Source organism: Macaca thibetana, chromosome 19 (assembly GCF_024542745.1).
Source record: "Macaca thibetana thibetana isolate TM-01 chromosome 19, ASM2454274v1, whole genome shotgun sequence".
In the NCBI taxonomy this organism is placed as follows: domain Eukaryota; kingdom Metazoa; phylum Chordata; class Mammalia; order Primates; family Cercopithecidae; genus Macaca; species Macaca thibetana.
The window spans coordinates 23,693,879-23,708,907 of NC_065596.1; the positions used below are offsets into that span (position 1 = coordinate 23,693,879).

Genomic DNA, 15,029 nt, shown 5'->3' on the forward strand with positions numbered 1-15,029 from the left:
AGGGGCCAGGGCCCAGGACAAATGCGGCCTCGGTGCTTTTGCAGGTCCTGCAGCCTCGCGTTTCAGAGCCCCGGGCCGGGCCCCCGAGGAGCTCCCGGCACTCTCGCCTCTTGTCTTTCAGCTCCTCAATCAGTTTGAAAACACGGGCCCCCCACCGGCAGATAAAGAGAAAATCCAGGCCCTCCCCACCGTCCCCGTCACCGAGGAGCACGTAGGTATGAGAGCTCAGCCTCCCAAGTAGCCAGGATTACAGGCACTCGCCACCTCGCCCGGCTAATAATTGTATTTTCAGTAGAGACGGGGTTTCACCATATTGGCCAGGCAGGTCTGGAACTCCTGACCTCAGGTGATCCTCCTACCTTGATTCCCCAAAGTGCTAGGATGACAGGCTTGAGCCACTGCACCCGGCCTCCGGCATTTTCCTGAAGGTCGGCTGGGAGGAGAGGGTTCTGTCCAGGTTCCCTCTGGCGGCCCGCGGGGGCACACACATGGCTTTTCTCCCTTCACTGGGCTCAGGGGTGGCCTCTGACTGAGGCAGTGGAGAAGCCCGCCCTTGAAGGCTCAGCAGGCCCCCTGTGCCCCCTGTGACCACAGCCACACACTCCCGCAGGCTCCGGGCTCGAGTGCCCTGTGTGCAAGGACGACTACGCGCTGGGTGAGCGTGTGCGGCAGCTGCCCTGCAACCACCTGTTCCACGACGGCTGCATCGTGCCCTGGCTGGAGCAGGTGAGTGCCCTGCCCACCCGCCCCCCGACCGCGGCCCTCCCGCCTCTAACCTGCCCCTTCTCCCGTCCCCGCCTCTGTCCCCACAAAGCACGACAGCTGCCCCGTCTGCCGAAAAAGCCTCACGGGACAGAACACGGCCACGAACCCCCCGGGCCTCACTGGGGTGAGCTTCTCCTCCTCGTCGTCCTCCTCCTCCTCCAGCTCGCCCAGCAACGAGAACGCCACAGGCAACTCGTGAGCCCGCGTCGGCCGCCGGGAAAGCACGGGTCCTTTCCCACCCATCCGCAGCCGGCGCCACACGGCACCCACGGACTGGTGCCCCGGCGGGCCACACTTGGCTGGTCAGCGCTGCAGGTCCCGCCTGTTCCAGGGCAGGATCCGGGCCCGGCCCACTGGCCCCCTGGCTCGGGAAGGCGTGGGCCACATGGTTCCCGCTGGGGTGTCCCCAGCCTCCCCGTCCTCTGTCTAACCTCACCCTCTAAACGTTCAGCGGTGGAAAGATTTTTATAATTTTAAATTATTACTGCTTTGAAATAAATGGACGTTTTAGCTCACACGGCGGCCATGCATGATTTGTGGCAAAAGACGGGGCGCAGCTGCCCCACAGTGCTGCAGGTGCCGCCAGGACAGGCCGCGTGGGCCCCCGGCCTCCCCTCGGCCGCCTCCACGACCCGGAGTTCGGGGGCTCGGGACCATGAGGATGACCAGCAAAATTCAAGAACAAAATTGCTCCAACAGACTTTTTTAAAGGAAAAAATATGTGTATCTTGAAAGCTATTTAAAATACACTACTTACAAAGAGAAGCCGGTGTGTGGCTTTCCTTCTGCGCCCATGTGTCGGGAAAGGGCCCAGCTGGGAGGCTGGCTGGGCTCCGCACAGCCCGGTCCTGTCTCCAGGGGCCTGTGCCTCCTGCAGGGCCTGGCGCCCAGGACCTACTAGCAAGCCCGCTCTCCCGAGGTTAAGCCCAGGAGGGCTGCTGGCGAGGTAGGGTGGCGGTGACACCGGGTCGTGAACTATAAAACCAGAAACACCAGTGTTAAAGCACCAGGGCCCAGCACCTCCACCTCACCCTCGGTCGCACCTCAGGCTTCCACCGCAGCCACGCGGGTTCCTGGCCCCTCTGAGGAGCCAGACCCCACTGCTCAAGGTGGCTGGATGCCTGGCCTGGGGTGCAGCCAGCTGGGGCAAGGCCTGGGGACGTGTGGGCTGGGGACCAGGACGGTGGGTTCGTCTCAGTTGCTGACGATCCACAACCCTGAGACCGAAGACTCAGACGATGGAGACGGATAACGGAGAGGAGGCCAGCAGGACCACCCGTGTCCTTCCACTGCGGACGGCTCCTGCGAGCGGGAGGTGCGTACCCCACGCCCCCACCTGTTCTCCAAAGACTCCCGCCCTCCGCTCCGCTCCACACCGCCCTCTTCACCGTGTCCCGCGACGTGTCTGCGTCAGCCCCCTTGGCCAGGTAACTCGGATCCCACCTGTTCTGACCGTGCCTAGGGCACTTGCTGGACTTCTGCTACCGCAACGCCGTGGTGAGCCCTCCTGGTGGCCGCCCTCCGGGGTCGTGGAGCCTAGAGAAGCGTTGGGACTTCATGGCTGTGGCCGCCAGGGCAGAGTGCCAACCCTGAGGGTGTGCACATCCCAACTCCGGGACCCGCGGACTCGGCACCTCACGAGGTAACGTACCCGGCACCTGAAGACGAGGTTGCATGGAGGCCACCGAGGTGGGGAAGTCACCTTGCATTGTCCTTGATCTCAAGACTAAGAGAACAACTGTGTTTTAGGCCCCAAGTCTGCGCGACAGGCCAGGCCGCCTGCTCTGGGTCACGGTCCCCTGGCCGAGCCGTTTTCCTGTTGGAAAGGCGGAGCCTCGCGCCGTTTTCGTGTTGGAAGATGGAGTTTTGAGTCAGGAGGCGTTCAGCGGGACGACGCTTGGGTTCTGTGTGTCCGTGCTGGTCCTTGGGAGTGGAGTTGGAGCTGGAGGGGAGGGCTGGGCAGGTGAGGCTTGCGGTTGCGAGGCCTGGGGCCTCGAACTGGACGGCCGTTGTCAGAGATGCTGCGGGGTGTGTGCCTGCCTGTGAGGCTGGGACTTCCCTCCCGTGGGGTGGCCGCGGTGGCCGGAGGAGCAGGACCGATCAGGTCGCCGCACTCAGGCATGAGCCTCAGGGGCGCTGGGCCCTGAGGACACTGGCACCCTGGTGGGGGCTGTGAGGCCGCAGTGCTCACAGATCAGACAGTGGTGAGAAGTGGCCGCCCTGGTGCCCTCCCCGCCCCAGGAGCCTGCTGCACGACAGGAGGTGGGACGCCCTCTCCCCATCGCCCTGCCTCTCAGGAGTGCTTCGTAAGCGGAAGCACAGTTTGCAACAGTTTGGCGTTGGCTGATTTTCACTGCTGGCAATTTCCTGGAGAGTGGCTGGTTCTGTGCCCCCAGGCCGCCTCTCTCTGTTGTGCAGCCCCCACCTCGCTGCCTGAGGACACCGGGGCACCCAGGCTTGGGCTTGTGAATGAGCTGCTGAGGCCTCTGCGTGAACTGGGATTTCGCTGCCCCGGGGATTTCACTGCCCCGGGACGTGCTGAACTGCCTGCTCATTTCACGCTCCGTTTTAGAAACAACTGCTGACCTGTTTCTTTTTTTTTTTTTTTTGAGATGGAATCTCGCTCTGTCGCCCAGGCTGGAGTGCAGTGGCACGACCTCAGCTCGCTCCGCCTCCCGGGTTCAAGCGATTTCCCTGCCTCAGCCTCTCAAGTAGCTGGAATTATAGGCATGTGCCACTACACCCAGCTAATTTTTTGTATTTTAGTAGAGACGGGGTTTCACCATGTTGATCCAGACGGTCTTGATCTCCTGACCTCATGACTTGCCTGCCTCGGCCTCCCAAAGTGCTGGGATTACAGGCATGAGTCACCGCGCCCGGCCTGCTGACCTGTTTCTCTGAGGCACACGTTAGGTTCCTGCGTGGGGTGCCAGCAAGTTCTATTTCAGCCGTGGACCCGTGCGGCCCCCGGCAACAGAACTCAAGTGGCAGCGCCCTCTGAGCTGGTCCATGTGTGCAGATCTCCCGACGCTGACAGCCTGGGGTCATCCTGGGTGCAGCTCTGGCCTCCACCTGCTCCATGCCAGCCAAAAGTGTCCCCTGGGGCAGGGCCCCCTTCTCTGCAGGGTGTGCAGAGGCTCTCTGGCCGGGCACGACCCTCCCTTCCCAGAAGGGTTTTCCCTGTCAGGCTGCTCAGCGCCTCCCAGCAAGTGCCCTGGCCCAGTTTTCCTGCGTTTATGTGGAAGGCGGCGGCTGGGGGTGGAGCCCTGGCCGTCCCCAGGGACTGTCCCTTTCACCAGGGCTATGGTGCTGTCACCCACACACAGAAGGGGAGACGGGCCCAGGGTGTGGCTGCCTGGCTCGAGGCTGCGGGGCTGGGGTGGACCTGGGCTCTTGGCTCTGCCCTTTTCCCTGGCTGGAGTTTGACTCCCAGCGCTGCAGGCACATGTCCCAGCGGATTCAGGATGTCAGGAGGGCGCTGGGCACAGGTGGGGGCGCCCCCACCTCGACAAGCAGCCCTCCCCACGTCCCGCAGGACAGCGGCATGAAGCCCCAGGCCTGCCCGGCACCCAGCACGGCTCCTGCCCTCAGCCTCTGCCCTTCCCGGGGGATGTGAGGGGCCCTGAGGTGTCAGCCTGTGCCCTTCCCGGCGGATCTGAGGGGCACTGAGGCGTCAGCCTCTGCCCTTCCCGGGGGATCTGAGGGGCACTGAGGTGTCAGCCTCTGCCCTTCCCGGGGGATGTGAGGGGCACTGAGGCGTCAGCCTCTGCCCTTCCCGGCGGATCTGAGGGGCACTGAGGCGTCAGCCTCTGCCCTTCCCGGGGTATCTGAGGGGCACTGAGGTGTCAGCCTCTGCCCTTCCCGGGGGATGTGAGGGGCACTGAGGTGTCAGCCTCTGCCCTTCCCGGGGTATCTCAGGGGCACTGAGGTGTCAGCCTCTGCCCTTCCCGGGGGATGTGAGGGGCACTGAGGTGTCAGCCTCTGCCCTTCCCGGGGGATGTGAGGGGCACTGAGGCTTATTTTGTCATGAAAACAGTTTCAGACACCGTATTTTTCCGACGTCTGCTGTAACGAAGGCCCGCAAACTTGAAGGCTTAAAAGACGACATTTATTTTCTGGTGGTTCTGGAGGCCAGAGTCCAAAATGGGTCCCACCAGGCTAGTATCAAGGTGGGGCAGGGCCGGTCCCTCCCGGGGGCTCCAGTGGGGACCCGTTTCCCGCCTTCCCCAGCACCTGGAGGCACCCACATCCCGCATCCCTCAGCTTTGGGCCCTTCCTCCCCTTCCACAGTGCAGCCCGTCCCCATCTCTCTCTGGCTCTCACCCTCCCGCCTCCTGTCGTGAGGACCCTGTGAGGACACTGGGGCCCTGGACCCCCCACCCCAGATGCTCCCCCATCTCTGTCCCACCTGTGGGTGCCTTGGTCCTCACAAGGCAGTGCATTTGCAGATTCCCGGGACGGGACCGACTCCGAGGCTGGTGTTCTGCGGCGTCTGTCACCGTCCCCCCAGCTCCTTCTTCGCCCCCCTTCCCCTCCCCTCCTCTCCTCTTCTGGCCTGCCCCACAGCGTGCTCCCAACCCTGAGCCCTTGCCTCTGCAGGGCCCTGCCTGGGACATCCCCCTCAACCTTTCGACGTCCGCATCCTTCAGCCCAGGAGGTGCCCTGTTGGGTCCTCGAGGTCGCCAACTCAGGATTGGACCTGCTTGGTGGCCGCCGTCCCCTCAGGCTGGGGTCCCCCTGGGGGGCTCCTGTGCTGTGTCCCCAGCGCCCGCATGCCGTGGGCACTCAGCGCTTACGGGGCCAGCAAGGGGAAGAACAAGCATGGCTGGGCCCTCGCCACCAGCCTGGGCACCTTGGGGAGCCGCTGGCCTCTCGGGGCCTCAGGAGACCAGGACGGGCAGGAAGTGGGCGGACAGGTGGTACCGCCGCGTCCGGCCGCCTGGCCGGGGCCCCCCCCTCCTGTCCAGTGCCAGGAACATGGGCTGGCCGTGGCGGTGCCAGCGCTGGGAGGCGTAGGTGTTGTGGCCGTTCTCTTCGATGCGCTCCTGGAACCTGCAGTCCACAGTGTAGAGCCGCTGAGGGTGGGGGTGGGGGTGAGGCCGGCCGACCCCCCCACCCCGCCCGTGCCGGCCGGCCCTGCCCGGCACTCACCGACCCGTAGAGGCGGCCCCGGCGGTCCATGGCCACGTAGAAGCCTGAGGACACTGCTTTGATGACCACGACGCCCACGTGTACAGAGCGGATCTCCAAGATGCCTGGGGGAGGCGGGGGTTGGGGGAGGGCCTCGCTGGCTCACAGCCGCTCACGCTGGCACTGGCTCACCCCCCAGCACCGCTGCTGTCCACCGTGCTTCGTGCAGGACCCTCAGGACCACGACAGACACCAGGAAGACCCCCCAGGACCACGAGTCCCCTCCCGACCACAACAGACACCAGGAGCCCCCCCAGGACCACCACAGACACCAGGAGCCCCCCGCCCCCGACCACAAGTCCCCTCCTGACCATGACAGACACTCGGGAGACCCCCAGGACCACGATAGACACCTAGGATTCCCCCAAGGCCATGACTGACACCAGGAGCCCCCCAGCATGTGAAGGAGGAGCGAGGAGCAGGCAGAGGGAACGAGGAGCAGGACGGCCCCCTCGTGCTGGAGGGAGTGCAGGGATCGACGAGGACCCGTGGGAGAGTCCACCAGGCCAGGTCAGCGCTGTCCCTGCAACCCAGTGCGAGGGCAGCATCCGTGTGTGTGTGTTGCGGGGGGAGGTCCCAGACACCCAGGGGGACGCCAGGGGCAGGAACACCACGAGGAAGGTTGGCAGAGGGTTCCTGGGATGTGGGAGTCAGAGCGGGCAGGGCTTGTCTGGGCCGCTGTTGACCATAAATGAGCCAGCGACAAGCACCACCCCAGGGAGCCCCAGCCCCGGCCCTCACAGCTCAGCGGCTCAGCCCACGCACAGTCACTGGGACTCAGAGCTCCGGACTGGAGGCCAGACTGGCAGTGGCCTGGAGTGGGACACCACAGACATGCTTGAGTGCCGACTGTATGCCAGCTGCCCTACCAAACCCACTCCGCAGCCCACATCACAGAGAGGCCAACTGAGGCCAGCGAGTGGCAGAGCCAGATGCAGACCCCGTCGTCTGTGGGTGGCCCAGGGCTCACCCTGCCCCACCCTGAGCCAAAGTGTCTTGTCCAACAAGGACCTTGGGCCCGGCCGCCACTCCTCACCCACACTTGCCGACCCCAGCCTGGGTGCCTGCCGCTTCCTCAGCCGGCTGCACAGTTCCCCGTGTGCCCGGCCAGCTCCCTGTCAAAGTACAAGCTCCTCGGGGCGGCCTCCAGGCCCGACCTTCCAGGGCACACGGGAACGTCTTTGAGGCGGTTGTTGTGGGGTGTCTGTGTCACCATCTCCCCTGGCCCCTTCCTCGCCCTGCGCCTCCCCGCCCCTGGCAAGGCGTCTCCCAACACCGCTGTTCACTGTTCTGCGCACCCACCTGGGCCCTTGTTCCTGTGTCTAACTGCTGCGCGCCTCTGCTCTGGGAGCCCCGGGAGGGTGGGCATCTCTGTCGCCACTGGGTCCCCCGTGCCGAGCACAGCACCCACAAGGTGCCCGTTAGTGACCGGTGAATGAACGAAGGGCAGGAGAGCCCTCGGCTAGCCCTCACCCCCATCGCTGTCCAGCTGGGGAAACCAAGGCTCAGAGAGAGGTAGCAACTGTCCCAGGTCACGCAGCAGAGCCAGGCCTCTGCCCTGGCCCGAGGCCACCCCGCCTGGCCATGCCCGCCATGGAGGGACCGGCCCAGCCAGTCCCCCGTCCGCCCTCGTCGCGTGCGGCCTAATGAGGGCCTTGGCGCCCAGATGAAAGCGCTGGGAAGGGCAGGGGTGATTATCTGCCCTAATGGTAGTGATTCAGGCGGCAGCCAGCAGCCCAGGCCCCCTCCCCAGTGCCCCCTGCCCGGCGGGGACACCGACTCCCCTGGCCTCCGGGTTACCCCCACATCCCCTGCTGTGCCCGGCCTCTCCTCTTGCTCCTGACATTCCACAAACGCTGAGGGCCTACCGTGTGCTGGGCAGGCCCTGGGGATGGAGACGCCCGCTCCGTGAGGTCCTGGGCCCTGTGGGGACCCAGCTCTGCCACCCCTGTCAGTGCGACCCCGGGCAGGCCCCATTCCCTCTGTGTGCCTCCTTGTCCTCACCTGCCAGATGGGGTGTCTAGGAAGAAGCAGAGGGGCCCGGACTCAGGCAGCCCTGACTCGGTTTTGTGATGTCAGGAGTCCGGCGGTCAACCCCCTCCTTCCGCCATGCAGCTGGGCCTGCCCCAGCCCCTCTGGAGCCTGTTTCCCACCTGCAGATGGGTGACCCCACCCACAGGGCTGTTCCACACCGACCCTTCCCTGCCCCTGAGCCGGGCCCCCCCTGCAGTCTTCGTTTTAACAGTCCAATCCTCCCAGCAAGAGGGCTGCACCCATCGCACAGTCGGGGGAAACTGAGGCCAAGGCTGCACAGAGGAGCCTCCGCCATCACTCAGTGCCATCACTCGCCGCCCCCCGCCCGGGCCCCGCCGCCCCGCACTCACTGTCCTGGCCGTGGCGCCAGCGGGTGCCCTGCACGCGGCCGCCGGGGTCCACGCGCAGGAAGAAGTGAGTGGAGGAGAAAAGGCGCCGCCAGCGCACGTCGCCCTCCAGGTGCGGGTAGCTGCGCGTTCTCTGCGGCGCACTCGGGGTTCCCGCGGCGTCCGGCGCCCGCGCCAGCAGCAGCCAGGCCAGGCCCAGCCACAGGCGGCGGCGCATGACCCGGCGCCCGGTTCGCCGCGCGCTCTTCGCTCCCGGGCGCCGCAGCGCTGCCTTCGCGCGGCGGGGCCAATGGGGCGCCTCGGGCGCGGGGCCGGGGACGCCGGCCAATGGGGTGCCTCGGGGGTGGGGCCAGGCTAGGGCGCCGGCCAATGGGGTGCCTCGGGGGTGGGGCCAGGCTAGGGCGCCGGCCAATGGGGCGTCTCGGGGGCGGGGGTCAGGTGCACGGGGGCGCTGCCGTGCAGGACTCTGCGCTCGGCCTCCGCGCGTGTGTTTGTCTCGCGGGGCGTGTCGGTGAGTCAGCCGAGTCCCCGGGCGGGCTAGGACCTCGGGCTGCGGGGGCGGGAGTGTGAGACGCGGGCCGCAGAGACCCGGAGGGAGACAGAGACAGGGAGAGACGAGTGAGACAGAGAGAGTCGGGCAGAGGTGGAGATGCGGGGGGACAGAGATGGACACGGGAGGTCCTGCCGCGTGCGTCAGCCCCGCCAGCCGGGCTCCGGGGCCTGCCCTGGTGGGACTGCTCTCCCCCCAAATTGTGATTTCCCGAAAGCCAGGCCCACAAGGGTGTGGGGATGCGCGGGTGGGTGGGCAGGTGACGGCTGGGGACGTGTGTTTGGGCAGGAGGGAGGATAGCCACGTAGACCTGTGGGTGGCCGGCCGGCGGGGCACGTCGAAGGCGGCAGGAATGGGGCGGTCCCGTTCACACCCACACCTGCTCTCCCTTGAGCCACACCCCAGGTCCCACGGGGAACCACCCAGCAAGGCGGCTGGCCCCCACTCCTCCTTGGCCTGCCTCATGCCCTGGGTCCCAAAAGGTGAGCACAGTGACCCTCGCAGACTCACAGCCAAGTGAAGGCATTGACAGGTGGGGAAACCGAGGCCTGACAGGGGCAGCGACCTCCGGTGTGGGGACACAGCTCCCAGCAGCCCTGTCCTGGTTCCGTGGCCACAGCCCCAGGTGGCACGCACTTTTAAATAGCACCAGGGTGAAGACATGGCGACAGGCCTATCCAGCCAGGGAGCCCTCTGGAGGGATAACCGGTCTGGCTGGACGCCGGATGCCTTCCTGGTGGCTCAGGCATCTCCTGACCCTCTGTTCCTGGCTTAGGCGGGTCACACAGAGGCAGGTGCCACAGTCTCAGGGGCCCGCTACTGAGATTGGGCCAGGGGTCCCCAGGGCTGAGGTCCAGCCTGGCCTAGCTTCCCACACTAGAGCCCTGTGGCCAGCACCCCAGGGGCCCTGCAAGCCTGGCTTCACCTCCCCAAGCTTGGGTTCCGCCTCTGTCAAATAGGCCACTAAAGAGACGTCTGGAGGAAGACAGTGAGACCCTCCACAGAGCACGCTGGGCAGAGGGCGCAGCACCAGACACTGAAGAAATGTCCTCCGACTTCTCGCCAGCAGGAACCCAGGTCTTGCCTTCCTAGGGTGTCTGCTCCGCACCGCAGAAGGGTGGTCTGAGGCCCTGTGACAAAGGATGGGGGATGGGACACACAGCTGGGAGGCTGGCCCCACCCCAGGCGTCTGAGTTTCTTTAACGACACCTCGGAAACTTCAGTCATATACCACACATTTCACCACTTACACCGCACAGTTCAGTGATTTTATTTTATTGTTATTATTATTTTTTTTTGAGACGGATTCTCGCTCTGTTGCCCAGGCTGGAGTGCAGTGGAAAGATCTTGGCTCACTGCCATCTCCGCCTCCTGGGTTCAAGCGTTTCTCCTGCCTCAGCCTCCCGAGTAGCTGGGATTACAGGCGCCTGCCACCATGTCCAGCTAATTTTTGTATTTTTAGTAGAGACGGGGTTTTACCATGTTGGCCAGGCTGGTCTCGAACTCCTGACCTCGTGATCTACCTGCTTCTGCCTCCCAAAGTGCTGGGATTACAGGCATGAGCCACCGCGCCTGGCCAGTTCAGTGATTTTAGTACCTCACAGAGTTGGGCAACCACCACCACTGTCTAGTTCCAGAAAATTCCATCACCGCAAGAAGAAGCCCCATTAGCCGTCACTCCCCATCCCCTCCGCCAGCCCCCGGCACCCACACATCCCCTTCCTGCCTCTGTGGATGGGCCTGTCGTGGACACTTCATATAAAGGGGATCACACGCTATGTGTCCCTCTGTGTCTGACGTCCTCAAGGTGCGTCCATGCTGTGGCCAGATCAGAGCCTCGCTCCTTTTCATGCCAGTAATCCCAGCTACTCAGGAGGCTGAGGCAGGAGAATCGCTTGAACCCAGGAGGTGGAGGTTGCAGTGAGCCGAGATCGCGCCACTGCCCTCCAGCTTGGGTGACAGAGGGAGACTTTGTCTCAACAACAACAACAAACACCCATCAGGGCTGGGCTGGCGGATGCTTTGTATTCAGTGGTCTTTTCCTCTTTGTGGCCTTTGTGGTTGGCCCAAAGGTAAGTCCACACCCTGATCCCCAGAACCTGTGACATTTGCCTTATTTGGAAAAAGAGTCTCAAAAGACGCCTTGAAGATCTGAACGAGATGCAGATGATTGTCCTGGAGTGTCCTAAACGCGGTCACAATAGAGAGGCAGGAGGAGATTTCACACAGGCAGACGAGGTGGCTGCAGTGCGACCACAGAGACGAGATGGGAGCGATGCGGCCACAAGCCAAGGATGCCTGGAGCCTTCAGAAGCTGGGAGAGGCAGGAAGGAGCCCAGGGACCTCTGGAAGGAGCGAGGCCTCCACACACCTTGATTTCACCCCTGTGGTCCTGATTTTGGATTTTTTTTTTTTTTTTTTTGAGCCGGAGTCTGGCTCTGTCACCCAGGCTAGAGTGCAATGGCCGGATCTCAGCTCACTGCAAGCTCCGCCTCCCGGGTTCACGCCATTCTCCTGCTTCAGCCTCCCGAGTAGCTGGGACTACAGGCGCCCGCCACCTCGCCCGGCTAGTTATTTGTATTTTTAGTAGAGACGGGGTTTCACCGTGTTAGCCAGGATGGTCTCGATCTCCTGACCTCGCGATCCGCCCGTCTTGGCCTCCCAAAGTGCTGGGATTACAGGCTTGAGCCACCGCGCCCAGCCAGATTTTGGATTTTTCATTTCCAGAAATGTAAGAAAATGAACGTTGCTTTAAGGCACCAAGTTTGTGATCATTTGTCACAGGGCCTGCGGCCATCCCCTTCCATCTAGCGATTCTTGACTTTCTGGGGTTTGGTTGGGTTTTGTTTTGTTTTGTGTTTTTTTAGACAGAGTCTCACTCTGTTGCCCAGGCTGGAGGGCAGTGGCACGATCTCGGCTCACCGCAACCTCTCCCTCCCGGGTTCAAGCAATTTTCCTGCCTCAGCCTCCTGAGTAGCTGGGATTACAGGTGCCCATCACGCCCGGCTAACTTTTGTGTTTTTATTCGAGATGAAGGTTTTGCCACGTTGACCAGGCTGGTCTGGAACTCCAGGCCTCAGGTGATCTGCCCACCTCGGCCTCCCATAGTGCTGGGATTACAGGCATGAGCCACCGCACCCGGCCAGACATACGGTTTCCCGCTTTTGATGGTGATATTGTCTCTTTGTAAAACTTAAGCAAGCAAAATATTAATATTGTATTTATTAATTTAAATTTGAGATTGAGTCTCAGCTCTGTCGTTCAGGCTGGAGTGCAGTGGTGAGATCTCAGCTTACTGCAACCTCCATCTCCTGGATTCAAGCATTTCTCCTACCTCAGCCTCCCCAGTCACTAGGATTAACAGGTGCCTGCCACCACGCCCGGCTAATTTTTGAATTTTGGTAGAGACGAGGTTTCACCATGTTGGCTAGGCCGGTCTCGAACTCCTGACCTCAGGGGATCTGCCGGCCTCAGCCTCCCCAAAGTGCTAGGATTACAGGCGTGAGCTACCATGCCCGGCCAATATTGTATTTATTTAATACATGAGTGGTGGAGACAGATATAGTTAAAATAAATGGCAGGGCGGGGGCGATGGCTGCAGAGTTGCCAGGCTGGAATTTGGGCAAGGACCTGTTTCAGAAACTGTTGTCTTATTCGAAAACCAGATTAGGTTTTTTTTTTTTTTTTTTTTTGAGACAGGGTCTCACGTTGTCGCCCAGGCTGGAGGGCAGTGGCTCAGTCACAGCTCACTACAACCTCCGCCTTGCGGTTCAAGCAATTCTACATCTTCCCACCTCGGCCTCCCAAGTAGCTGGGGCCACAGGCAGGCACCACCAGACCCAACAAAATTTTTTTGTGTTATTTGTAGAGATGGGGTTTGGCTACATTGCCCAAGGCTGGACTGCAGTTGTGCGATCTTGGCTCACTGCAACCTCCACCTCTCAGGTTCAAGTGATTTTCCTGCCTTGGCCTCTTGAGTAGCTGGGATTGCAGGCACAGGCCACCACGCCCAGCTACTTTTTGTATTTTTAGTAAAGATGGGGTTTCACCATGTTGGCCAGGCTGGTCTCAAACTCCTGACCTCACGTGATCCGCCCGCCTCGGTCTCCCAAAATGCTGAGATCACAGGTATGAGCTACCACGTGAGGCTGAGGGTAACTTTCTTGCTGCTAAGATTCGGGAACCTGACTCCTGGGGAAACACTGGTTTAGGGGGTCTGATGTCTCATCAAATAGAAGAAAAGACTAACGCAAAAGGAATGGTGAAATAGTTCAGAAGTCTTGGTTTCCTGCAGGGGTGCAGGGAGCGTCTGTAGGTCTTGGGACACCAGGCCCGGCTGATTCAGGGCCAGGCAGGTGACCCCAATAGTGAGTGAGGTCTGAGGTCACAGCCTGCTGGGGCACCCTGGGGCGGACTGAGGCAGGTGAGGGAGGATGCTGCTGTCGAAAACATTCCCAGCCGGTGGCATCAGTGCGCCCAGGCAGGCGTGGGCAGCAGCGTCTGGAATGTGTGTAAGGAGGCTGCCAGGCCTTTCCAGAGTGAGGCCCAGTCCTCGTTCTGGGCTGATGGGGAAATTGAAGTGCTAGGGTTTGGGAACTGGGGACAGTTTGAGCTGAGGCCCCTGAGCCCGTGTGGTCAGGCCCCAACCTGAGTCCTAGCTACATCTTTGCTCCCTCTCCCCAGCCTCACTCTGCTCAAATTGCTCCTCTGTCCACACTTGTTCCTGCCTCGGGGCCTTTACACTTGTTTTGTTTTGAGACAGGGTCCTGCTCTGTCACCCAGGCTGGAGTGCAGTGGCGCCATCTCGGCTCACTGCACTCTCAACCTCCTGGGCTCAAGCAATCCTTCTGCCTCAGCCTCCCGAGTAGCTGGGACCACAGGTGTGCACCACCATGCCTGGCTAATTTTTCTTTTTTTTTTCCCTTTGGTAGAAACTGGGTCTCACTATCTCAGTTGCCCAGGCTTGTCTGCAACTCCTGGGCTCAAGCGATCCTCCCGCCTCAGCCTCCCAAAGTGCTGGGATTACAGGCCTGAGGCAGTGAACTGGCCTCCCTTTGCACTTTGTTTTTGAGACAGATTCTCGCTCTGTCACCAGGCTGGAGTGCAGTGGTGAGATCTTGGCTCACTGCAACCTTCGCCTCCCGGGTTCAAGCGATTCTCCTGCCTCAGCCTCCCGAGTAGCTGGGATTACAGGTGCCTGTCACCACACCCGGATAATTGTATTTTTACTGCAGATGGGGTTTTGCTCTGTTGCCAGGCATGTTTGCATATTTGCCGGGCTGGTCTCGAACTCCTGACCTTAGGTGATCCACCCGCCTCGGCCTCCCGAAGCGCTGGGATGACAGGCCTGAGCCACCAAACCGGCTCCCCTTTGCAACTGTGACATCAGCCTGGAACACAGTTACCCCCAGATATTCCTATTCTCACTCTTCACAAGCCTGCTGCCCCAGCTGAACGACACACGTGGGCACGCCTTCCAGGTTCCATTCTAAAGCTCCCGCCCTGCTCCTCTAGGCAGGATCACGCGGAGACCAGGGCAGGTTCCAGGCTCCCGGGTTTATTTCATTCCCTTGACCTCGCCCCACGTAGCAGGCGAATCCAAACCTGCGGCTCCATTCCGCCCCTGCCCCTGAGGGCTTGGGGACTGGAGGGTAAACTGACGCTGGAGGCTGGGAGTCTCGTGGACTGGGGCTTTCTCTCCTTCCAGCCTCCCTGAGGTCGCGCGTGCGCTGTATTCCGGCAACTTGGCCCTCTCTGAGTCTCAGCTTCCTCCAGGATGGACGGCATCCTATTAGCTCCTACCCAAAAGTTGTCGTTGGAACAATGAAGGTTGCAGACAGGAATCTCTAAATTGCAGATGCTGTCCTCATTATTAGAGTATTCCTTGAAAAAAAAAAAAGAAAAAAGAAAAAGAGAAAAAAAAAGGTCCAGGTTTGAGGTTCCTCCTCGGGAAGACAGCTTGCGTGTCCCCCCCAGTTGCCACGGCAACAGCTCTGTCCCGCCCCCTTCTTTGAAAACAGCGGGAGGAGCCAATCAGAGCGTTCCATCGGCGCATGCCTTCGCGACTCCGGGTTCCACTGCATCCTGGGAGTTGTAGTTCCGACAGTGCACTTCCGGCTGGGGTGTCCCTTCGCAGCCGTCGT

General features: G+C 61.8%; 3 protein-coding genes and 1 long non-coding RNA gene across 7 annotated transcripts in view; 2 read left to right on the forward strand and 2 right to left on the reverse strand.

Moving 5' to 3' along the window:
* Window positions 1–1,530, forward strand: part of RNF126 (ring finger protein 126) — a 245,801-nt gene extending 244,271 nt beyond the window's left edge. For all 3 annotated transcript variants that reach the window (XM_050771179.1, XM_050771178.1, XM_050771180.1), the window contains 3 exons: window positions 122–215; window positions 611–726; window positions 815–1,530. In XM_050771179.1, the coding sequence (XP_050627136.1) occupies window positions 122–215; window positions 611–726; window positions 815–964 (360 nt within the window). In that variant the 3' untranslated portion in view covers window positions 965–1,530. The remainder of the gene's footprint in view (window positions 1–121; window positions 216–610; window positions 727–814) is intronic.
* The window catches only part of PALM (paralemmin), a 142,470-nt gene that overhangs the window by 102,065 nt on the left and 25,376 nt on the right, over window positions 1–15,029 (reverse strand). The window lies entirely within an intron of this gene.
* Window positions 5,307–8,593, reverse strand: FGF22 (fibroblast growth factor 22). Its single transcript, XM_050771219.1, has 3 exons — window positions 8,340–8,593; window positions 5,917–6,020; window positions 5,307–5,840 (listed from the first exon to the last, which is right to left on the reverse strand). The coding sequence occupies exons 1-3, from the start codon at window positions 8,551–8,553 to the stop codon at window positions 5,646–5,648; spliced, it is 513 nt and encodes a 170-aa protein (XP_050627176.1). The 5' UTR covers window positions 8,554–8,593; the 3' UTR covers window positions 5,307–5,645.
* LOC126943007 (uncharacterized) lies at window positions 8,761–15,025 on the forward strand. The gene is made up of 3 exons (XR_007721675.1): window positions 8,761–8,847; window positions 10,694–10,958; window positions 14,744–15,025. It is a non-coding gene; the product is annotated as an uncharacterized LOC126943007 (long non-coding RNA).